The sequence below is a fragment of the Solanum verrucosum genome, unplaced genomic scaffold (genome assembly GCF_900185275.1).
Source record: "Solanum verrucosum unplaced genomic scaffold, falcon-dt-bn FXZP01000220.1, whole genome shotgun sequence".
Lineage (NCBI taxonomy): Eukaryota > Viridiplantae > Streptophyta > Magnoliopsida > Solanales > Solanaceae > Solanum > Solanum verrucosum.
In genome coordinates this window covers 981490-1005123 of record NW_026020308.1, presented here as the reverse complement: position 1 = coordinate 1005123, position 23634 = coordinate 981490, and the positions used below count along the sequence as shown (strand labels likewise).

General features: G+C 26.6%; 1 protein-coding gene and 2 non-coding genes across 7 annotated transcripts; all 3 read left to right on the top strand.

Annotated features, from left to right (window-relative positions):
• Positions 1-815: 815 nt before the first annotated feature.
• On the top strand, positions 816-932 carry LOC125835159 (U5 spliceosomal RNA). Its single transcript, XR_007443399.1, has one exon. It is a non-coding gene; the product is annotated as a U5 spliceosomal RNA (small nuclear RNA).
• A 1106-nt stretch (positions 933-2038) lies between these two features.
• LOC125835161 (U5 spliceosomal RNA) lies at positions 2039-2150 on the top strand. Its single transcript, XR_007443400.1, has one exon. It is a non-coding gene; the product is annotated as a U5 spliceosomal RNA (small nuclear RNA).
• A 9809-nt stretch (positions 2151-11959) lies between these two features.
• On the top strand, positions 11960-23439 carry LOC125835045 (omega-3 fatty acid desaturase, endoplasmic reticulum-like). 5 transcript variants are annotated; one of them, XM_049514185.1, is made up of 9 exons: positions 19888-20025; positions 21247-21547; positions 21639-21728; positions 21906-21972; positions 22043-22135; positions 22236-22421; positions 22667-22747; positions 22832-22969; positions 23080-23439. In XM_049514185.1, the coding sequence occupies exons 2-9, from the start codon at positions 21261-21263 to the stop codon at positions 23269-23271; spliced, it is 1134 nt and encodes a 377-aa protein (XP_049370142.1). In that variant the 5' UTR covers positions 19888-20025; positions 21247-21260; the 3' UTR covers positions 23272-23439. The 5 variants fall into 5 exon arrangements, with proteins under 5 accessions (XP_049370143.1, XP_049370146.1, XP_049370144.1 ...); XM_049514184.1 differs by having other exon boundaries at positions 19893-20030; XM_049514186.1 differs by lacking the exons at positions 19888-20025; positions 21247-21547; positions 21639-21728; ... (2 more) ...; positions 22236-22421; positions 22667-22747 and adding exons at positions 11960-12261; positions 12356-12445; positions 13029-13095; ... (1 more) ...; positions 13393-13578; positions 14092-14172.
• Positions 23440-23634: the final 195 nt, after the last annotated feature.

Genomic DNA, 23634 nt, shown 5'->3' with positions numbered 1-23634 from the left:
TCTTTGTATTCATAACATATGTCTATTGGATATGAGTCCAAAGCCAAGAAGGGTAAAAAGATTGAGCAAAATTTTCAAAAGTTTTAATATGCAATGTTTAGAAATTTTATTCTTTATATTTTTTTTCATGTCCCTATATTTTGTCCTCAATATTAGCAAATTATATAAAAAAAACTATTAAACTTGATTGCATCATTTACATTTTTATTTACATACAAATAATGAAAATAGAAAAAAAAAAATACAACAATAAAATGATTAAATAAATAATGAAGAAGGAATATTAATTATTATTTTTAAAGTCAACATCGTTTTTTTTTAAAAAGGAAGGCTTATAGCAGAATGAACCTTGTAAGACTCATGTCAGAGTGAGTCTTCTAACATAAGCCTTATACATAGATTTTAACTCCGTCAACAGCTCCATCCAAATATTGCATTTTTGATTTCATACTTAATTTTATTGTCCTTTTGAAAATCTTGCTCAATTTTTTTGCCTTTTTAACTCCGTCAATAGTTCCATCCAAAGCAGGCAAATTGCTTACATTCTTAAAAAGTGTTAGACACCTCCGAATCGTGTGATTCTATTCAAGCCACTTTTATTGACTTGTACTTGATTTAAATTAGCTATTCGAATAGAATTTCCTATTATTATTTGAAATTTTGTTAGTCCCCCCGCCCCCCTCCCACAGACACACATACTTTTTGGTTGAGGAAAAAGGAACCAAGTGGAGTCCAATATCGAAACAGAAAGAGTAAAAGTTTAATTTACTTGTTGAGTATAAAATGGCATCGCCCAGCTAAGAGCAAATTCACGCAGCCACGCAGTGAGCACAAAGCGAACTATTCTTTCGCCTTTTACTAAAGAATATTGTGTGTCCATTGTAATTAGTGGCATACGCCTATTTTTGAAGGAGTTACTCTTTATTGAGTACATCCACAATTCTAGTTTCAACTTTATATTGCAATGTTTTCTTAGTAATGGTATTCATAGATATCCTCAAATTACTATTGTTTGTTATTCATAGTAGCAACAACTTATCAAGTGGGAGAATGAGGATCGTTAGATCAAGGGCACGAGTTGTATGATTTCTACTAAGGAAATTGCATATGCGATGAATTTAGAACCTGAATTTCGTAAGAAACAATTTAATGAAAATATTGATAACGAAATCACAAAGTCCCTTGAAATTAGAGTTGATTACTTGTAGTAGATGAAACTATTTTTTCACTTCAAAATAGAACGAACCAATTGAAGCGTATGGAAATATTTTTGATTTCTTATTTAGTGGTAAAATTGAGACCACTAGATGATGAGAATTTTAAAAAAACATTCTCTTAATGTCGAACTTTATTTAACACATAATGGTTATTATGGAATTGATTGTTTAGATTTATTTTTCGTTTAAAAGTGTTAAGATAAATAATACAAATGGAAGATAATAATCTAATAAAAATACCCAATCAAATAAAAAGACTTGATTTTTTTTCAAATACACATATTGCTTATAGAATAATATTAACAGTTCTTGTAACTGTTGCCTCAACCGAAAGAAGCTTTTTGAAATTAAAATTGATTAAGTGCCCGTTTGGATTGACTTATTTTAGGTGCTTTTAAGCAGTTTTGAAGTGTTTGGGTAAAGTTAAAAGTGCTTATAAACACTTATTTTAAAGCCAAAATAACAAAAATAAGCCTTAAGTTAGAAATCCTAACTTATGGCTTTTGGCTTATAAGTCATAAGTCAAAAGCCAATCCAAACAGGCCCTAAATCTTATTTAAGATCAACAATGTTTCAAGAGAGATTGAATGAATTAGCTATATTATCAATTGAAAAGGAATTATTTAAAATAAATTGATTATAAAACAGTAACTAATGACTTCACATCTATAAAAGCTTGAAAAATAGATTTTAAATAAAAGTATATATGATGAAAAAATAAAATATTAGGGCCCCTCTCTTAAGTTTCGATTTACGCCCCAATCTTGTTGAGTCAGCCCTGTTAACCACAAATCCAACAATAAACTGCAGCTTATAGCAAAATCCAGGCAGTGAGCACAAATGAACTATTTTTTCGCCCTTTATTAAAGAATACCGTGTGTGCATTGCAATTAATGGTATACGCTTATTTTTGGAGGGGTTACACTTTATCGCGTGCTGCCTACAATTCTAGTTTCAATGTTTTAGCCTGATATTTCAAAATCCGATATTTGAGTTGTTAATGAAGAGTAATATATGTATATCTTTTATTTGACGATGACATAAATATGTACAACTATTAATGAATAGCATGAAAATGTAAAGCAAAAATAAATAAAATAAGAAGAATTTTGTATACATGTAACGGCACATGTATATCACCATAATTGAATTGAATAAGCAAAGAAAATAAGAAGATTTTTTTTATACACATGACGACGCATGAATATCGCCATAACTAATTGAATTGAATTGTAATTCCACATAAGCACGTAAGGTGAAAAGACATATAGAAAAACAATTTTAGTGGAATAATTTTTCCCTGTAATAAATATGGATGTGTTTGGAGTATATATACATTGATAATATTTCGATTTTGTCTGCATTATTCCTTTAAACACTTTATCTTAGCCTTGTTTCATTTTAATCTTTAAATTCTATTTTTTATGTATCATTTTAACACGAAATACTATTTTAATGATTTTTTTATTTTTATAGATATTCTTCAATTGCAACTTCTTATTTTAAATCGACATGTGTCAGTTAATTTTAGTTAAAAAAATTAAAAAATTACAAAAAATAATTCTTTTTAAAAAATAATAATTTCTTTTAAGAGTGTTATGTATTTTTGTGTGAAAAATAACCGACGAAATTGTGTTGGTTTTCTTTCTTAAAAATCACCGACAACCTAACAAAGTCAATCGAGTTTTAACATTTTTTAGTAGTGTTATTAGCAATGAACGGAAGTCTTTTTTTACTCTTATTGAAGATCGTTTTTATTTTTATTCGTATTGATTTATATTAAAAATTAAAAGTGAGTATTTGCGTTAATTTGGATAGCCTAGATGATAAGAAAAAATAAATAAGTAGTGTTATTTAATTTAATTGAATGTTTAAGAAAGAAAATCAAAGAACTTTCGTCAATTTATTTTCATGCAAAAATACAGAGAAATCTCAAAAAATAATATTATTGTTTGAAAATTTTTATGTTCGTTCGCGAATGTTTAATTTTCTTACGAAAATTAACAGGCACACGTCTATTAATAAGAAATTGCAATTGAAGAACATAAATAAATTTAAAAAATTATAAAAATTAGTATTAGTGTTTAAATGGTACAGAAAAAATAGAGTTTAAGGATTAAAATGGAATAAGGCTAAGTTGGAGTGCCAAAATGAAAAATGAGGACAAGTTTAAGGGGTTGTGTATGTGTTTGGCCTTTTTCTTTTTTTTTATCTTACTTTCTTCTTTACTCCATTTAAAAGAAATGTTTTTTTTTTCTTTATTGATAACTTTTAAATTTCAATTTCCGCATGCTTGTTTAGGATCCAAAAGTTAAATGACATTTTTATATACTCTACATTGCACTTTTATATTTATAGATTTTTATTTAACATAATCAACCTTATCATTATTCAATATATACTAGTAACAATTTTTACATTATTAATATGGATATTGGTGCACTGATGGAAGTGTTTCACCCTTAACCAGACGTCTCAAGTTTGAGCCTTGGATATAGAGAAAAAAAATTGGGAGCGCCACCCCCGAATGGGCCCTGCAGTGCGCGATTCGAATTTAGTCGGAATTTCATTGTGGGCTCTGAATATCGGGTGGGAAACCAAATTAATTTTTTTACATTATAATATTTTGCATGATTAGATGTTGAATTAAATGACTTAAAAATCTAAAACAAGGCCTAATAAATTGCGATCAATACCTACTAGCTAGGCTACATGAATTATGATTTGATTGGCAGAGTCAGTATCACATAAATTTGGAAATAATTTTTGAATAAATGATTGATGGGCAAAATGATATTTAATGTCATTAATGTGTAAAATAACAGAGTCTGTATTTATAGTTTGTGGGGACTTAAGTACGAAAAATTTTACGGTGGTTGAGGCACACCATGTAATAGTTGTATGAGGAATTATTTTAATAGATAAAAATTTATACGTTCCATTTCTCTATAACTTTTTTTTTCATTTCTCTTCCCACTCCTCCACTCCACCTTTTATTTACCCCTCCATGTAGAGTACGGAGTACTTTGTAATTTTTTTAAAATTTAAATATATTTCATTACACAATAAAAATAATAAACACTATATTCACCTTCAACTTTTGCATATCGATCAAAACGAACTCTTACTCACAAAGCAAAAACTAACAAAGGAGGATATCAAGCAATTACAAAGTTAAATGAACTCATCAAATTATTTGAAAATTGTCGATATCGATTTGGTGCAACATATAACTTAATGATCACCAAGAAAGGAATCACATTCTTTTTTGATGCATTGAAAAAGTTGAGGAAAAAGGAACAAATAGAGTCCCATATCGAAACAGAAAGAGTATAAGTCCAAATTACTTGTTGAGTATAAAATGGCATATATGAAACTTGTACAAATAATAATATTTTGAATGTGGTTTTAACCTTATCTCAAAGTTAAATTAATTCAATAATTCCTCTTATTCGTTCGCCTTTTACTAAAGAATACCGACGTTTATTTTTGAAGTGGTTACTATTTATATTGAGTGTCCACTAAATTTCTAGTTTCAACTTTTTGTAATGTTATGTTTGCAATTCTAGTTTCAGACTATTTTAAATGTCATGTTAGATATTTTTTAGTGAGATTGTAGATAAGCTTTATTTGATCCGGAGCATTGATTTTTCATAACGAATAGGATAGCTTTATCTCTCAATTACCTATCATGTGCTCGAGAAATAGACTATGGTTACATTTTCTTTTGCTATTGTTGGAATTCTAAAGTTATTTTTAGTGAGAATCTATGATTATGGTTTATGGGGACTTCAATTCCAGCAAGTAAAAAAAATACAAATTAAATGCCATACTAATGTTTCACCAATATTGTTGTAAAATTACCTTTAAATGCCTTTGTCAGAAGTTGGGTAAATGAATTTATACCATGTGGCCTTTCAAATATTTAATTTTTGAATCTACATACCATGTGGCCTTTTAAATAAATTTTCCTAAGATTTTTTAACTTCACTTTGAAATTGAGTACATAAATTTAATGAAATTGGGATGTATTTTCAACATCTATACATGTGCAAATTATTAGTAATTCAACTATAGCTATGCAAGTTGGGGGAAAAAATTTGTTTTGAGATTCATATACATTTGAATAGTCAGTAATAGTCATTCTTTGAAATAATATTTTATTTTATTTTAGAAATGATTTTCATTCTTTGTAATACTTGTATTATTCTCTACCTTCATAGTAATGATAAAATATGTATATATGTTATTATTTTCAAACGCCACTTTATGAAATTATAGTAATGATAAAATATGTATATATGTTATTATTTCCAAACGCCACTTTATGAAATTATGTGTTGCGGTTATTGTTGTAATATTATGTTTTTCTACAGAAAAAAATCAGAAATACCCTTAAAAGTAGGTGAAATTCACTATATTTGTCCTTTATTAATTATTTGGCCTAACTATTTAAACCTACACATATAGTATAAGGGCATATTTGGTTCCTAACTATAATTATGAAATAATTTCATAAAGCACATTCTAAAACATTTTAAAGCAATTTAACATGTTATTTTGTAAATCCAAAATTAAAAATTTTAGGAAAATTAAAAACAACCATGATATCACCAAATGACATTAGATTTATCATATTATCACATATACAATAACATAGTATCAAATTTGTTTAACTTAATTCTCTATAGTTCGCCTATTATTATTTGAAATTTATTAGTTTCAACGTAAAGTTTTAGCCACGTTTTTTGACATACATCTGACTTAAAATCACATTTTTACTATTTGTTTGTGTGTATCACACCTAATAAATTTTGTGTAATAGTCATAATTTAACTTAATGGACTTTGATTATTTAAAAGAATTTGACTGAAATGTGTAATCACGTTCTTGACTTACTTTCTATGCCTTTTGAAAAAAAAGCACAATCATATTCTTAATCAAAATAAATATTTTAAACGTGCCTACATGTAATTGAATCAGTTTATTAATTTCTAGTAAAATTTCCTTTTAATTCATATTATTAAAATTGATTTACTTAATAAATACTTTTAAAATAATTCAACATGAAGAAATATGTACCTTTGTTTGGTAAAAAAGAACGTGTGTATTGTTAAATATAGTATTAATTTATTTGTGTTGATTTATTTTTAAAGTATTTATTAAATAACTCATGTTTTTAATGATATGCATTAATATGAAAAAATAAATATAAAGAACGATAAATTTGTCAAGTCATATTGATTTATATTTATTTTAAATAGGTTTAAAAGTTGCTACAAAATAATCAAAATAAGGGAGGTAGGAGTAATATCGTATACCACAAGGGAGGTAAAATATTATAGAGTGAAACCTGAATGGGTCTCTCTGAAATTATTCCTAAATACTTTTTTGTTTCAAATTATCTATCGTGATTTTAAAAAATAATTATCCTAAATTATTTGTCATTTTAGAAGTTTATGATAAAACTAGAAGAAAATTCGTCGAGCTCGTCGCATCGGGCTTGCCTAGTGCGAGTTACCTCTCCTTTGTGGTTTGCGAGCTGTTGCATAAGAGCGGAGATTTTACCATGTGCACATCCAAATGGTAGTGGATGTGGATTTCCCTTGTCATCAAAAAAATATTTGCTTTATTTGTCTAGTACTCTCTTTGTCCCTAGTTACTTGTCCACTTTTGAATTGACACACCTATTAAGAAAAAAATTACTGACATAGTGAGTTTTTCATTTTATCCCTATTTATTATGAAGTGAATGAATTAAAAACTTAAGATTTTCAAGAAGTTCTACTTTTTTCAAAGTAATTGATTGAGAGTATAATAGGTAAAAAAATGTTCTTTCCTGGTTTGTCAAAATTGACAAGTAATTAGGGATTAACTAAAAAAAAATAGACAAGTAATTAGTAACAGAGGAAGTATTGATTTGACACACACTTTTTAAAAAATAATTTGAAAAATAAGTAATTAATATTAAAGTAAAATATCAAAAATAAAAAATTGAATGGTGGACAAACAAAAGTACATAAAGAAAATAACTTATAACAACTATCTTTTGGAGTAATTTGAAAAAGGAGTAAATGCAACTTAAAATGGAATAGTATTAACTTCAGACTTTAGTGGTTGGGTGATGAGCTAATCTTAAGTTTATTATAAATGAGGGGAATTAAGCACTTAATCATTCCCTAAAAACTTGCTAAAAATCATTAACTAATTAGGAATGATCACTTACTTATTTCCCTAAAAGACTTGCTGAAATTATGAACTAACTATGCATTAGCATATATTAATCGTACAAGAAAGGTGTAACATTGCTTTTAATTAAACCTTTTTTCATGTTTAAGAAAATACGTGAAAGAATTAGCATCAAATTTAGTAGTAGAAAATTATTCGGTTTCAAATTTAAATTCCCATTGAAACAAAAATATTTAGTGATTTCTTCTCATTTGTCTTAATATTGATGGATAGAATTTACCTGATATATATTATCTGAGAGAGAGATGAAATCTGTTTCGTGGAATTAGTTGAGGTATTGATCTGAACACCATGATCATCTAAAAACAAACATGAAAGAAATGAAATGTGTAGAGAAGATTTGAGAAATCTTTCCCCAGATTTAGCTTCATGATATTAAGGTTGATTATATCAACAACTTCAATAAATTTGTATGTATGCTTTCATTTGAACACTTAAACTATGACTTGTTCCAGTTAAACGCACTCTCAATTGGCCATTATATTGTCACGTGAAAGAAATGGAATGTGTAGAGAAGATTTGAGAAATTAATCCTCCCCAGATTTAGCTTCATGATATTAAGGTTGATTATATCAACTTCTATAAATTTGTATGTATGCTTTTATTTAAACACTTAAACTATGATTTGTTCCAGTTAAACGCGTTCTAAATTGGCCATTATATTTTTCACGTAAAATATTTCACATCTTTTAATTATACACATCATCGTCAATTGCTCTAAAAAAAATTATCTTAAAATAATGTCTTAAAAATTCAAAATTAAAGTTGGTAATGATTTTCAACTATATTTCTTAATTTTAAAGGAATACTTCTTTTTAATACTATTCAATACTTTAAAAATATATATTAAATAAAAATGACTTATTTATGTATTTAATTCTTTTATTGAGCATGAAAAAAATTAAAACGATAATTTAAAAGCTGTTTAAATTAATATCCATCCTTAGCTAGTCGGTTTGTGATTGTATTCAATTTTCGAAAGCTATGTCTGATCTTCATAGTATATCACGCTAAAAATCAATATATCTTGTTATTAATTTGTAATGACACTTTCAATTTATTCAGAACTTGGTGGTTGAATTTTATTGCAACAACAATATTGTAGGCGAGGTCCAACAAAAAAATAATTCAACATGACAATTATAAAAAACTTACATTAAAACTTGGTGGTTGAATTTTATTGCACAACAATATTATAGGTGAGATCTAACAAAAAAAACAAGTCAACGTCAAAATGATAAAAAAAACTTACTTAAATATAGAGGTGACTCAATGAAGTGCGGCATATATACAAACCCTAACAAGACTTTAAATATATTCCATCTATTTTAATATATATGTATATGTACCTTAGTTTTTCATTCTAGACATGAATATGATTTTTAGTTTTACTACAAACAGATTATACAAGATTCAGGATAGAAAGAGTTTTATCACGGTAACAAAAGAAATATTTAGTAGTAATAAATATTTCTTTTAGCAATAATATTTATTATTATAAAACGAAATAAATAATATAATAGGTTATTATTTTATTTATTAGTTTTAAAAAGTGTGTCAAATTAATGGTATTCTAGGCTGGAAAAGACACAATTTAATTGTGTGTTTTTCTTAAAAATATATATTTTTGAAAAAGAATTTATACAAGTAGGGAACTACGAGGTACTAAGGGTCGTTTGGTAGAAAAATAAATAATGCAGGAATTATTAATGGAGTGATTAGTAGTGCAGAAATTAGTAATGTGGAGTATATTTTTTATCAAGTGTTTGGTTCATTGCTTCCCACATAATCTTGTGTTTGAATTAAAACTTTACAAAAAGCTTCTTTCCAATTTACCCTTTTTCTATTTTATATAATCGGGTCAAGGTAGATAATTATCGGACAATATTATTTTTTATGGCCTTCTAACTAGCCAGGAGAAGAACAATTTTGTTGTCATGTTTGTTATTTTCTCACTTGAATTATTTGAAGGTAAACAATTGTCATCTTAATAAATTAATCACTTAAAAACATTAATTTTCAATTTAGAATAGATAGACGATCTACTTTAAAACCGAAAAGACGGTAAACAATAGTAAAATCGAATAAATCATCTACATTTATACATAAAAATTGTAAGTTGTAGTTTTAATATGTATGCAATTTATAAATTGTTCAAAACATACAAATAATTAGAAACCACATATAAATCAACAAATAATATATTCAATTAAGATCACAAACGTCATGTGGTGATCTATTTGTCTTTTCAATTAGTAAATGTTAAACAACTCACATTTTAAATATTGTATTGATATGTATTGCATTTATTTATTAACAAACAATTCTCTCTAAATAATAAAATTTGTAAGCTAATTTATTTAAATAAATTTACTAGTACAAATATAAAACATAAAATCAAGAAAATAATATAAAATGATTTAAGAGATATTTTTGTCTTTATATAGATAATTTCATGGTATTAAATTTAATGTATTACTAATACCACCAAATGGCGCATAACTAATTCATGCATTAGTTATACTTGGGCCAAAAAATTCCACCAAACATAGTATTAAATAATACCATACATAATACATGAACTATTTCTCCTAATACTTCCAACCAAACGACCCCTTAACTATTTAATGAATTGATTGTCCATTAATACATTCAACCCACCTATCACATCTCTTCCAAATTCACAGCCTTATAAATTGGCTTTTCTTTTCACTAAAAAAAAAAATAAATCTCCTTTCACCTTTCTTTCAGCGCCAGGTTGAAGTGAAGAGAAATATAAAAAGAGTTCTATAAAGGTAAATATTTATTTTTCTTTTTTAAAAAAAACTTCTTGTTTGAAGAACATTCATATGTTCTTTCCACTTGTTTTCATTAACTTGAAGAAATTGTGTATTATTTTTATGTTTTCTAAAGTATTAGATATCTGAAATTCATTGACCCGACATTTTATATTCTGCATTTGTTGTGTTGGGCACAAAATCTTGGTCAAATTTATCTATATTTTTTTTTCATGAAATTGTACCATGCCTTCATTTTAACTTCAACAAATTGTTTAAGCTTATACATTTTCATTTTTCTAGTGGTTTTTGGAGCTTGGGACATCTTGTTATCATAATTTGGATGTTTAACTGTTTTTATTCGGTTATTTAAAATTTGAAATTTACTAGCTCGATATTTTTTTATTGTGTAAGTTGATTATTCATCACTTTTTCAGATTCTATGTGTGAGATTACTTTACGTTGTTGTTGTAATATAGTTAATGGCACGGAATCTTGAAAAATTAAGATCCTATAATGAATAATCTACTTCCACCAAAAATGACCAGCTTATAGCTTATATGTAGTGACGGATCTAGAATTTTAAGGTTGTGGATGCTTTGAAAGTGGCGGGGGCAAAAATATAAAAAAGACATGTTAACAGTAAGATTCAAAGTCGGGCTCAACAACAATAAAAGAGCCTTAAACACCCACCCAAAAGTCAATGAACCAGATCATTTGTTCATTGGGTGCTCTATGTTAATTTTATAAAAATACCTCTTAATTTCTACATAAATATATATTCCGAGACGAAGTTAATGGATGCTCGAGCACCTGAAGTACTCTATGTGGATCCGCCCCAGTATATATATTATAATATATAATATACATTATTAGTGTTAATGGATGCTCGAGCACCTGACGTACTCTATGTGGATCTGCCCTATTATATATATTATAATATATATAACTTGAAATTATAATTATTTTGATTGAGCGATTAAATATCTTTATATCTTTTTCCAAAGAAGTTATATAATAAAGTGAAAAACTGCATGTGTCGGCTACTATGATATGATTTTATACTCCAAATCTGACTTTTTGAACTATATATTATAATTCTGTTTACAACAACCTTTCATTTCACTCTGTTTTTTTTTTATTGCTGAAAATCTTGATATATAAGTTAGATTATATTCTTTTGTAAAACATCTCAAAAGTGTTTGTAAAATTTCTCAAAAGTGTTTGTTTTATTCTTTTGTTCCTTTTTTTTATGCTTAATCTAATTTTAGAGCCTTTTTTATTTGTGCTACCATTCATATTACTTTTTTTTAAGTGAGCGAGATCAAAATTTAGAGTAAGTATATATAAAGCTTAGAATTATATGGATATTTTAGTAAATTAATATGTAGATATAGACTCATTCTTTGTACTATCAATAGGATCATATATAACAAGTCACACACTCAATACTCCGGAAATACAGACACAAATAAATTTTACATTAGTTAGTTAGCAAAACCCGCTATGGGTTTTGTCAAAAAATGACATGTCTTGTCTACATTTGACATTGTCAAGTGGTGGATGTAGAATTTAACAGAATACTATAGTTTTTTGTCCAAATTTTATTACTTGTAAGCAATATAATTCGAAATTCATAAACTTCAACTTCTAAATCTGATTTTTATCGCTTTTCTCTATAAATTCTTATTGATGAATTTTTGTTTATTCTAAATAGGGTTGTTAAACACCAATGGGGTCTCTTGGAGTGGATTTTATTTCTCCAAATGAAAAATTGGAATTGAAATTTGATTCAAGTGCTTTACCTCCATTTAAGTTATCTGAAATAAGAGCTGCAATTCCAAAGCATTGTTGGATTAAAAATCCATGGAAATCTTTAAGTTATGTTCTTAGAGATATTATTATTGTGTTTGCTTTGGTAACCATGGCCATTTTCTTTGATAATTGGAAATTTTGGCCAATTTATTGGATTTTACAAGGTACTATGTTTTGGGCAATCTTTGTTCTTGGTCATGATTGGTAAGTTAACTAATTTTTTTTTTTATAAAAATATTATTTTAATTTATGTATCATTTGTTTATGTTATTAATTAACATTTTTTTTTTTTATGTAGTGGTCATGGAAGTTTTTCTGATAGTGCATTATTAAATAGTGTGGTTGGACACATTCTTCATTCTTTTATCCTTGTGCCCTATCATGGATGGTTAGTTCTCTTCATCTCATTTCTATCTCCAAAAAATTGTTTTAATTTACATTTTTGAAAAAAGACAGTCTGGTGTATTAAACTTTTGTTTTACTTTGCCTTCTTTGTTATTAATCTTCTATTTCATTCATGGATCCTGTATTCATGCTTATTTCAATCGGATCTATCGATCCAATTCAAAAAATATGTTTCGTAATTGTATAATACAAATTTACAATGTTTAAGTGATCTTTGAATACAAACCATGAGAATGTATATTTGTATTAGAAGTTGTTTGGTTAGACTGCATGCATTTATTATTGACAATCTTAAAGAATTATAGTCGTATATACCTTGCATTTTTATGAAGGGTTAGTCATGCACGACAACCTTTGTCGCTTTGAACTTATAAAAAGCGTTGCCGTACTCATATCGGATCTTCCAAAATCATGTTACTTTTGAAGAGTTTGACACGTATCAGATAATATTTTCAAAAAGTCAGAGCATATAGACGATAACTATGAATGTTTTTTTTTTTTTGGCAATAATTGTCTTATGTAAAATACTTTAGGCTAAATTTATTTTCTCTACAAAAATATTGCAGGAGAATTAGCCATAAAACTCATCATCAAAACCATGGAAATGTTGAAGCTGATGAATCTTGGGTGCCGGTAAAAGAAAAAAAAATCAAAATTTATTTCTTTTAAAAAGTAAAAATTGTTTTAATATTAAAATATATATATATATTTTTTTTTTTTTTTTTTATTATTTTTTTTTGCAGATGCCAGAAAAGATGTACAAAGAATTGGATTTTGCAACCAAATTTTTTAGGTTCAAAATTCCTTTTCCCCTATTAGCATACCCTATTTACTTGGTAATAATATTTTTGATAATTTTTCATATAATGGAATTTAAAAATTATTTATCCTCTAATTTGTATTTATAAATATATTAATTTGGTGATGCAGATTACTAGAAGTCCAGGAAAAAAAGGTTCTCATTTTAATCCATATAGTGATTTATTTCAACCTAATGAGAGAAAATGTGTAGTAACATCAACATTGTGTTGGACACTCATGGTTGCTCTCCTCTTTTATCTTCACACCGTCATTGGCTCTCTGCAACTGCTTAAGCTTTACGGAATTCCTTATATGGTAAGTCATACATGAAAAAATCATGAACATTTTTTATACTTTGAAAGTCGAAAGATATATATATATAATTTCGTTGATACTTATATTGTCTCTCTCCAACAATTTAAGTTCTATTATGAGATTTCTTATATTTAGTCATTTTCAAAAGATGAATCAATTTACTGCGATGTTCAAATTTATTAAATCATTAATGAATAGTTTTTTGTGTGAAAGAATTTTACTTATATTCTTTATTAGCTGTAAAGAATAGCCTTATTATATGAAAATGACACTTAGTCGTATTTGTGGGGACACTTGCATGTGTGGTTCTTTATATTTGAAATACGATATAAAATTTGAGAAAATAAAAATAGTTAACTCCTCGTGAAATACCAAAGAAGGAAAAGACAAATATTTTTTTTTTTATAAATTATGTAAAAGTATTTTAAATTAAATATTTCTTTTAGAATTTATAAAATGTAACTATAATTTGACCCACTTGGCCTGTCCTTTCTTTTTTATTTTGTTTGATAGATTTTTGTGATGTGGTTGGATTTTGTGACATATTTGCATCACCATGGCCATGAAGAAAAGTTGCCTTGGTATCGTGGCAAGGTCAGTATATATAACTTAAATTCTATTTATTTTAAATTTTTATATTTGAATTATATTTTTGTTATTACATTTAGTTTATTTGTTTTTGTTTGGAAATTAGGAGTGGAGTTATTTAAGAGGAGGATTAACTACAATTGATCGTGATTATGGTGTTTTTAATAACATTCATCATGATATTGGCACCCATGTTATTCACCATCTTTTTCCTCAAATACCACATTATCACCTGGTGGAAGCGGTAATTTCTCGTTTGATCATAGATAAATTTTATATATGATATTTTCAACATATGCTGGTGAAATATTGAAAAATATATATTGAATTGTCTGACCATAAATAATATTTATTAGTATTTTACAAATATTATGTTCACTATTTGCAAGTATTTTCGAACCAATATATAATTTGCAAACAATATTTTCTAAATACTTGTGAAATATTGAAAAAAAAAACTTATTTTACGAATATTTCAATTTTTCCTAAAAAGAATTTTTAACTTTTTCTTTTCTTCAAGTAAAATGCATATTTAGCTTCATTATACTTGCAAATACGAAAGTTCAATATTTACAAAATACTTGTAAAAACATAAAATGTTATTTATGAATATTTCAATGTTCTTTAAAAAAATTCAACTTTTTTCCTCTAATTTTTTTCAAAATGTATAATTAATTCTTTTATATAATTTTATTTTTATTTTTTTGGATTTTTTACAGACTAAAGCAGCAAAGCCAATACTTGGAAAATATTATAGAGAGCCAAAAAAATCAGGACCAATTCCTATTCATTTGGTTGAAAAATTAGTGAAAAGTATGAAACAAGATCACTATGTTAGTGATAATGGAGAAATTGTTTATTATCAGACTGATCCAAAATTCTTTAATTCTTCTGGTAAAAAAGATGAGTAATTTATCACCAGATAAATTTTAAAAGAAATTTATAAACTATTTATCATATTAGTTTCAACATAATATTTTATTTCCTTTGTTTAGGAACTTCAAACTGTTGCAAACAATTAAATAGAATTTTGAGAGGGGTTTTTGGCACTTAATTGTAATGATTATATAGTTAGTAATATTTCAATTTCCCTTGACTAACTTTTCCCTTGCTTTGCATTATTTCTTGTTTTTTTTTTTGTCTTATTGGTTCTGCTTTCTATTTGTTTACAAAAAGTTTGATCCATTTTTATGGTACAATTAAAAAAATTAGACTATTAAAGGTCATAAAATTGTTCATTTTCTTAATCATAAACACTACTCCAATGTATTAAGTCTTTTTGTAGTTGTGGATTTTATTAGTAATGAAATTATTCGAAATATCACACATTGATTAATCAAAATGGATAGATTCAAGATGATGAAGAAAAAAGAAAGATCGATTCTTTAGAAATACCTACATTTTAACTATAATTTTTCAAATTCATGACTCTATATCAATTAATATATTATGATAAAATATACACACTTCATTTTTATTTTTTTTAAATGGAAATTTTATTGTGGACGAATAAAAATAAATTAAGGATGTACTATTTATTTTAATGAAATGCACAACTAACGAATGTGGTGCAGTGGATGGGGTTGTTCCTCCCTTAACCACATATCTCTCAACTTCAAGCTTTGAGTATGAAAAAATCTTTGGTAGAGAGTGCTTCCCTCCAAATGGGCCTCTATACGATACGAATTCAAAATAGTCGAGCTCTAATATGAATATCAACGTCGAATGAAAAATCAAAAAGTAAAATAATTTTTTAATGAATGCTCTTGTGACTTGTGGTGATGAGGTACAATGCCTTTACTGCCCCTAAAGTACTCATATATTTCATAATTTTACACAACTATGTCCATCTAGCTATAAGGCAAATCCGTTATGGGATTGGACATCCAATTATGACAATTGACATGGAGTGGCCCTAATATTGGGGGCGTTTTGGTCATGATTTTTTTTAAAATTTATTCCGAGTTGATTTCAAAAAAGTATGTTTGGTCATCTTTTTAATTCTAAATTATTCAAAATAATAATAATAATTTCAGTTTGTATTCATGGACAAACACAACTTGACAGATTTTAAGTATTATTTTTTACTTAAAAAGCAAATTTTTTTAAATTTCAATTTGTATTCATGGACAAACGCAACTTGACAGATTTTAAGTATCATTTTTTACTTAAAAAGTAATTTTTTTTTTTAATTTCAATTTGTATTCATGGACAAACGCAACTTGACAGATTTTAAGTATCATTTTTTACTTAAAAAGTAAAAAAAAAATTTAAAAAATTTCACAATAATTAATAATCATACGTCTACTTTTTTCATTTATTTCACTTATCCACTAATTAACAATAAATTTTATTTCTATTCAATAGAAGAATATTGTTTCTTTATTATTTTATCTGCAATATTAACTACTCACTCTCAAAGATTTTTGTTTTTGAAATGTTAATAGTTACCGACGACAATAATATATTTAGTGTATTATAATTAGGCGGAATTCGAAAAGAGTGAAACATACAAAGACTTTATCCCTAATTCGTAAAGTAAAGGTTGTTTTTGAAAAATCATCGACTCAAATAACGTATATCAAAAGAAGTTTTATAACATAAAATATAAAAATTAAAGCAGACATGACAACTAATAGAGAAATCATTACATAGCATATATAAAAGTGGAGCAGTAACAACAACATAATAATACAATAAAAAAGAGGAAAATATGTAAAATTGTATTGTCATTTTATAATTAAAAGGAGGCAAAAAAAAGGAGTAAAAGAAAAATAAGTTTTCTTGGCCAAAGAGAAGAGTCATGTCACTTTCTTTTGCCTAGCTTTAATATATACTTCATCCATTTTAATTTGTCGGTCTTATCTTTCTTTTATTTTATAGATTCTTTAATTCCAACTTTTCACATGACATATTTAAAATCGCACGATTAAAAAATATTTTGATACACATATTTTTAGTTTAAGACCACAAAATTCAAAAGTTTTTGTAAATAATAAATTTCTTTCTTAAAAAATGAATAATCAAGACAAGAAAAAATAGTGATAAGTACTTAATACTCCATTTAATTTCAATATTATGCAGGGTACAATTTTTATAAAATTTTAAACAAAAAGATGTAACCCTGTGATTGTTCTGCTAACGATCGTCAAACTTTGTTTATAATTGAATTGACTAATCACTTGTTGGCATTTCATCATAAAAATAAAATCAAAATTTGATCACAAAAGTAAAGGCATGAAAACTTGTGGACCCCCCAAGAGATGAAGACTTCTAAATTTGCAAAAACCTTTAAATTACCATAAAAAATAATAATTCTTGATTTGCGAAAGACTTAAGAATTGCCGTCAGATAATGATATGCATGAATGATGTTCAATAAAAAGTCAAATTTTGATCACAAAAGCAAAGGCATGAAAACTTGTGGATCCCCCAAAGAGATGAAGACTTCTAAATTTGCGAAAAACTTTAGATTATCATCAAAAATGAAAACTTCTTGATTTGCGAAAGACTTACGAATTGTCATCAGATGATGGTATGTATGACTGATGTTCAATCTGACTAGGAGTGTCACACATCATTTGAACATGTGGCATTATTTTATTGGTCTTTAATTTGATTTGGTGCGTCATGCCATTTTGATACGTGAAATAAATCTTGGGTTAATGGAGTAGGCTTATAATTATTTGAAGATTATCCCAATGAAATTGGATGAGAGTAGTATTGAAAACACCTCTAAATTTGGCGTGAATTATTAGTTTCATTTTTGAATTATTGACAGCCTTAAAAACACTCATTTACTTGACTAACTTAACTTAAATACACTTTTAAATCTCCGTCAAGTTTAGGGGTGTTTTCAGCACTTCTCTTGACTTTTTATATTAAAAGTCTCATAGTCCTACAAGAGTTTGAGATCACTTTACTATGTCATGAGGCACAATGGGAATGTATCTAAGTTAAGGTAGTTAAGTAGATGAGTGTTTTTAAGACTGTCAATAGTTCAGGAAAATTAATAATTTGCACCAAGTTCAGGATTGTTTTCAATACTTCTCTCAAATTGGATTTAATTTAAATCCATGGCTTAAAGTATTTAGAGTTTGTTTGGATTGACTTAACAGTTGGTCAAACCTACTTTCAAGTTATTTTTAGCTTTTGAGAGTGTTTGACAAAGTTAAAAATAACTTTAAATGACTTTAAAAAGTTAAAAAAAACAAAAGGACTCCCCCTACTTTTTATTTTTCGATTTAAAAGTCATTTAAAATTTGATTTTTTATTTTTTTTATTTAAAAACTACTTTTTCAGCCTATCCAAACGGGCTCTTAATCTTGATTTGTATTTACTTTTTTAAATTTCGTATCAAGTCAAAATCAAACAAATAAATTAAAACAGAAAGAACACATAGATTTCTAGCCTGTTTGGCAAAACTTCTAAAATTATCCGTTTTTACAAAATGTTTTTTTTTCTTTTCAAAATTGATTCTTTTTAAAAAGTATTTTTAGTGAGAATCAGTTTGTGTTTGACGAATAAATTCAAAAAGCACTTTTCTATAAATTTATTTGGCCTAATTTTTAAAAGTGTCTTAAGTGTAATTTTCAAAAGAAATGCTTTACGGAAAAAACATTTTTTAGCTTCTGAAAAATAGCTTCTCCTATCATCCAAAATCATTTATTTTTCCCCAAAAACTTGACCAAACATCTCACTTTTTATTTTTATTTTAAAAAATATTTCAGAAAAAACTAAACTTAGCCATTCCTTTTAAATAAACATGACAAAAATTAGTGAGACTGTACATGTTTTATTGGAAAATTTGAAAAAAATAATTTTCATTTTCAAAGTTTAAAAATAATATTTAAAAATTAGACTTGTGTTTAGCCATGAATTTAACATTAGAGTTGTTTTTTTTAATTACGATTTATGAGTAATTTAAAGTGAAAAAAATAAAAGCATCTTTTTATTATATTTTAATTTTCTAAAAATTCAACTTCAGATTAAATTTCGAAATTTGTGCCAAACGTATTTTTCTAAGTTTAACTCCAAAAAAAATAAAAAAATAATAATTTCCTGGTTATCGGAATTCATATCTTGCTTACCGGAAAAAAAAAACAAATATGTATATTTAGGGAATTCAAAAAACACTTTTGTTCAAATTTATTTTCCCAAAGTTTTAAAAGTGTTTTGAGTGTAATTTTCAAAAGAAATGCTTTAAGGGAAAAACATTTTTTTAGCTTCTGAAAAATAGTTTCTCCTATTCTCCAAAATCACTTATTTTTCCCCAAAAACTTGACCAAATATCTCACCTTTTATTTTTTTGAAAAAATATTTTAGAATAAAGTAAGCTTAGCCATTCCTTTTAAATAAATATCACAAAAATTAGTGAAATTATCGTTTTATTGTGAAATTTGAAAAGCATAGTTTTAATTTTCAAAATTCAAAAATAATATTTAAAAAATAAACTTGTATTTAGCCATACATATAACATTAGAGTTCTTTTTCTTTTTTTTTAAATTATGGTTTATGAGTAACTTGAAGTGAAAAAGTAAAAGCGTCTTTTTATTATATTTTAATTTTCTAAAATTCAACTTCAGATTAAATGTATTTTCCTATAACAAATTCATGGTTATCAGATCTTGATTACCGGAAGAAAAAAAACAAATATGTATATTTTTGACCATACACTATAAATAAAAAAGAGATCTATAGATCTAAAGTGGAGAGAGGAGGTTAAATCTTAAAACCTCTCATCAACCGCAAAACCCTAGCTTCCAGCCGCTTCCTCTTCCATATTAAAAAGCAGCGGCACTGGTAGCAGCATAAGGGTACCTCTCTCCGCTCCGCCGTCAACAACTCTTCTGCATTAATTGTATGGTACACCTCAATTTTCTATGAAATTGTTTAAAGCTATTGCATTCTTAATGATTTATGAATCTCATTATCATAATTTGGTATTTTATTTATTGATATTTGAAATTTACTGATTCGTGCTGTTTAATTTTGTTCTACTGATTCGTTATTCATATTATTTCTATTTCACCATAATAATATTCATATATACTACTATATTGGTCCACTTTCATTTAGATTGATCGGCTAGTAATTTTTAGGAAAAAGAATACTTGTATTCAAACACAAAAAGTGAAACTATTTACAAGTGATTTTAATTATTAATGTGCGTTTACGATTTTGATATATTAATGTGCATTTACGGTTTTGATACTATCAAAGTAAAGTATATATCTACACACTAGTCAGTTATTTCTTGATACCATCAGAGTATATGACATCAAGGAGGAACAAGCAGCATTATATTATACACTTATGGTATCAAAAATGACGAAGCAGTGGTTCAGTCCAAATTGAATAGATACTTTGCTTAATAGATCTAATTTGTGTAATTTTTCCTATTCTTTAACCGTGAGTTAGAGATTATAATTATTTTGACAGTGCGATCAAATATATTAAAATCACATAATATTTCCTAAATTTGTACCATTACTTTATGTTTAGTTTTTTTTTCTTGTATTTTTCCCTATGACTTTTATTTAATAAAGTGAAATACTGCATGTGTCGGCGACGATATATTATATTCTGTTTTATAACAACCTTTCATTTCACACTACACTTTTTATTGCTGAAATTCCGAATAAAATAGATTACGTTCTTTCGTAAAATATCTCTTTTGCTTTATTCTTTTATTCCTTTCTTATGTACCCAATCTAATTTTAGAGTCGGTGAATTTTGCTTTTTATATCAATTCAAAATTTAGAATCGGTGCATTTTGTGACGCACATATATATACTTGAGAATTTGACTAATTATAAAGTAGATGTGTTTACATTAATGTAGTAGTTTATTAGTAATATATATATATATATATATATATATATATAGTCTGTTTAGTCAAACATGTTATTACTAGTCTACATCTGGAATTTAATGATGTAAATCAAGAATTAAAGGTATGGAATATAACAAAACAAGTATCTTTGACTCTAATTATATAATTAATTAATAAACTTTAATTTCTGTCTCTCTGCTCGTTGCTATAAATTCACAAGTAATGCATTGTTCTTTTTGTTCACAGGGTTGTTGACAATAATGGGGTCTCTTGGAGTGGATTTTATTTCTCCAAATGAAAAATTGGAATTGAAATTTGATTCAAGTGCTTTACCTCCATTTAAGTTATCTGAAATAAGAGCTGCAATTCCAAAGCATTGTTGGATTAAAAATCCATGGAAATCTTTAAGTTATGTTCTTAGAGATATTATTATTGTGTTTGCTTTGGTAGCCATGGCCATTTTCTTTGATAATTGGAAATTTTGGCCAATTTATTGGATTTTACAAGGTACTATGTTTTGGGCAATCTTTGTTCTTGGTCATGATTGGTAAGTCAACTAAATTATTATTTTTTATTGATGTATAATTTGCTTATGTTAAATTGACTTGATGTGTATTTTTTTAATTTTTTTTTTGTAGTGGTCATGGAAGTTTTTCTGATAGTGCATTATTGAATAGTGTGGTTGGACACATTCTTCATTCTTTTATCCTTGTGCCCTATCATGGATGGTTGGTTCTCTTCATCTGAGTTTGATGTATTAAGATTTCGTTTTTTATGAGGTTGGATTGGACCATATGAGTGTTGTTTTCATGACTTGGATGACCTTCTGGTCATGTGACGATAACTCTGAATGAATTTTATTTTATGCAAACTAAAGTTTATTTTTCCTCCGAAAAATATTGTAGGAGAATTAGCCACAAAACTCATCATCAAAATCATGGAAATGTTGAAGCTGATGAATCTTGGGTGCCGGTAAATATTTTCCCTAATTAATATAAATATAAAAAAATTCCTTTTTTTATAAATTTTTTTTTTTTTGCAGATGCCAGAAAAGCTATACAAGGAGTTGGATTATGCAACTAAGCTTTTTAGATTCAAGATACCTTTTCCCTTAATAGCATATCCATTATATTTGGTAATAATATTTTTGATGATTTTTCAAATATAATAAGTAATTTTTAGATTTTTTTTTCTTATTTGAATTTGTGTTTATAATTTTATTTTTGGTGATACAGATGAGGAGAAGTCCAGGAAAAAAAGGTTCTCATTTTAATCCATACAGTGATTTGTTTCAAGCAAATGAGAGAAAATTTATTGTAACATCAACAGTGTGTTGGACACTCATGGTTGCTCTCCTCTTCTATCTTTCTACCGTCGTTGGCTTTCTCCAACTACTTAAGCTTTATGGAATTCCCTATATGGTCAGTCGTACAAACTTCTTTATTATTTCGTTGAAACTTTTAGGTGTTTTGTCATTATTTGAAAGTGACATAACATAGTCATGTATGTGGGGGCATTCGTACGTGTGGTTCTTTATAATACTAAACTCTTCATAAAAATGGATTTAAAAAATAATAATTATAGGAATTTTAAAAGTTTTATTTATGAGATGTCACTTTATTATGTCCAACTTGGCCTGATTTTTTTTTTTAATTTTATTTGATAGATTTTTGTGATGTGGTTGGATTCTGTCACATATTTGCATCACCATGGTCATGAAGAAAAGCTGCCTTGGTATCGTGGCAAGGTCGGTATATATAACTTAAATTTTATTATTTATTTTTAATTATTTGAAAATTTTCTAATAATTTTTTTTTTCTCGAAAATATAGGAGTGGAGTTATTTAAGAGGAGGATTAACTACAGTTGATCGCGATTATGGTGTTTTTAATAATATTCACCATGATATTGGCACCCATGTTATTCACCATCTTTTCCCTCAAATACCTCATTATCACCTTGTGGAAGCGGTAATTTTATTTTATTTTTTTCGTTTGATCATAAAAATTATTTTATTATCTGTTATTACTATTTGTTCAATTAATTTACTAATACATAATTTTATTTTTATTTTTTACAGACAAAAGCAGCAAAACCAGTATTTGGAAAATATTATAGAGAGCCAAAAAAATCAGGGGCAATTCCATTTCATTTGGTTGAAAATTTAGTGAAAAGCATGAAGAAGGATCATTATGTTAGTGACAATGGAGATATTGTTTATTATCAAACTGACCCTAAAATCTTCAATTATTCTGGTAAAAAGGATAAGTAACTTTTTTTACCAGATAAATTTAAAAGAAAATATATAAAACTATTTATTAAAATAGTTTTTAACAAATATTTCCTTTATTTAGAAACTTCAAATTGTTGCAAACAATTGGATAGAATATTAAGAGGATGTTTTGCAGTTTAAGTGAAATATTTATCCTCTTATTAATAATTTCCCTTGCTTTTTCTTCTCTCAATTTTGTTTTCTTGGTTATTTCTATTGTTTAGAATTTGTATTTTATTACAAAAAAGTTTGATTTTATTCTAATACGAGTTCTAATGAAAATGAAAAATCAACCACAACTGTTGTGAGAAAATCTATATATTAAAATGATAATAGTCGAGATAATATTTGAAAATAAAATAT

Coding starts and splice junctions, on each gene's coding strand:
- LOC125835045 (XM_049514186.1), top strand. CDS start 11,975: ATGGGGTCTCTTGGAGTGGATTTTATTTCTCCAAATGAAAAATTGGAA. Junction 12,446..13,028: donor CTTGTGCCCTATCATGGATG/GTTAGTTCTCTT, acceptor AAAATATTGCAG/GAGAATTAGCCATAAAACTC. Junction 13,096..13,205: donor CTGATGAATCTTGGGTGCCG/GTAAAAGAAAAA, acceptor TTTTTTTTGCAG/ATGCCAGAAAAGATGTACAA.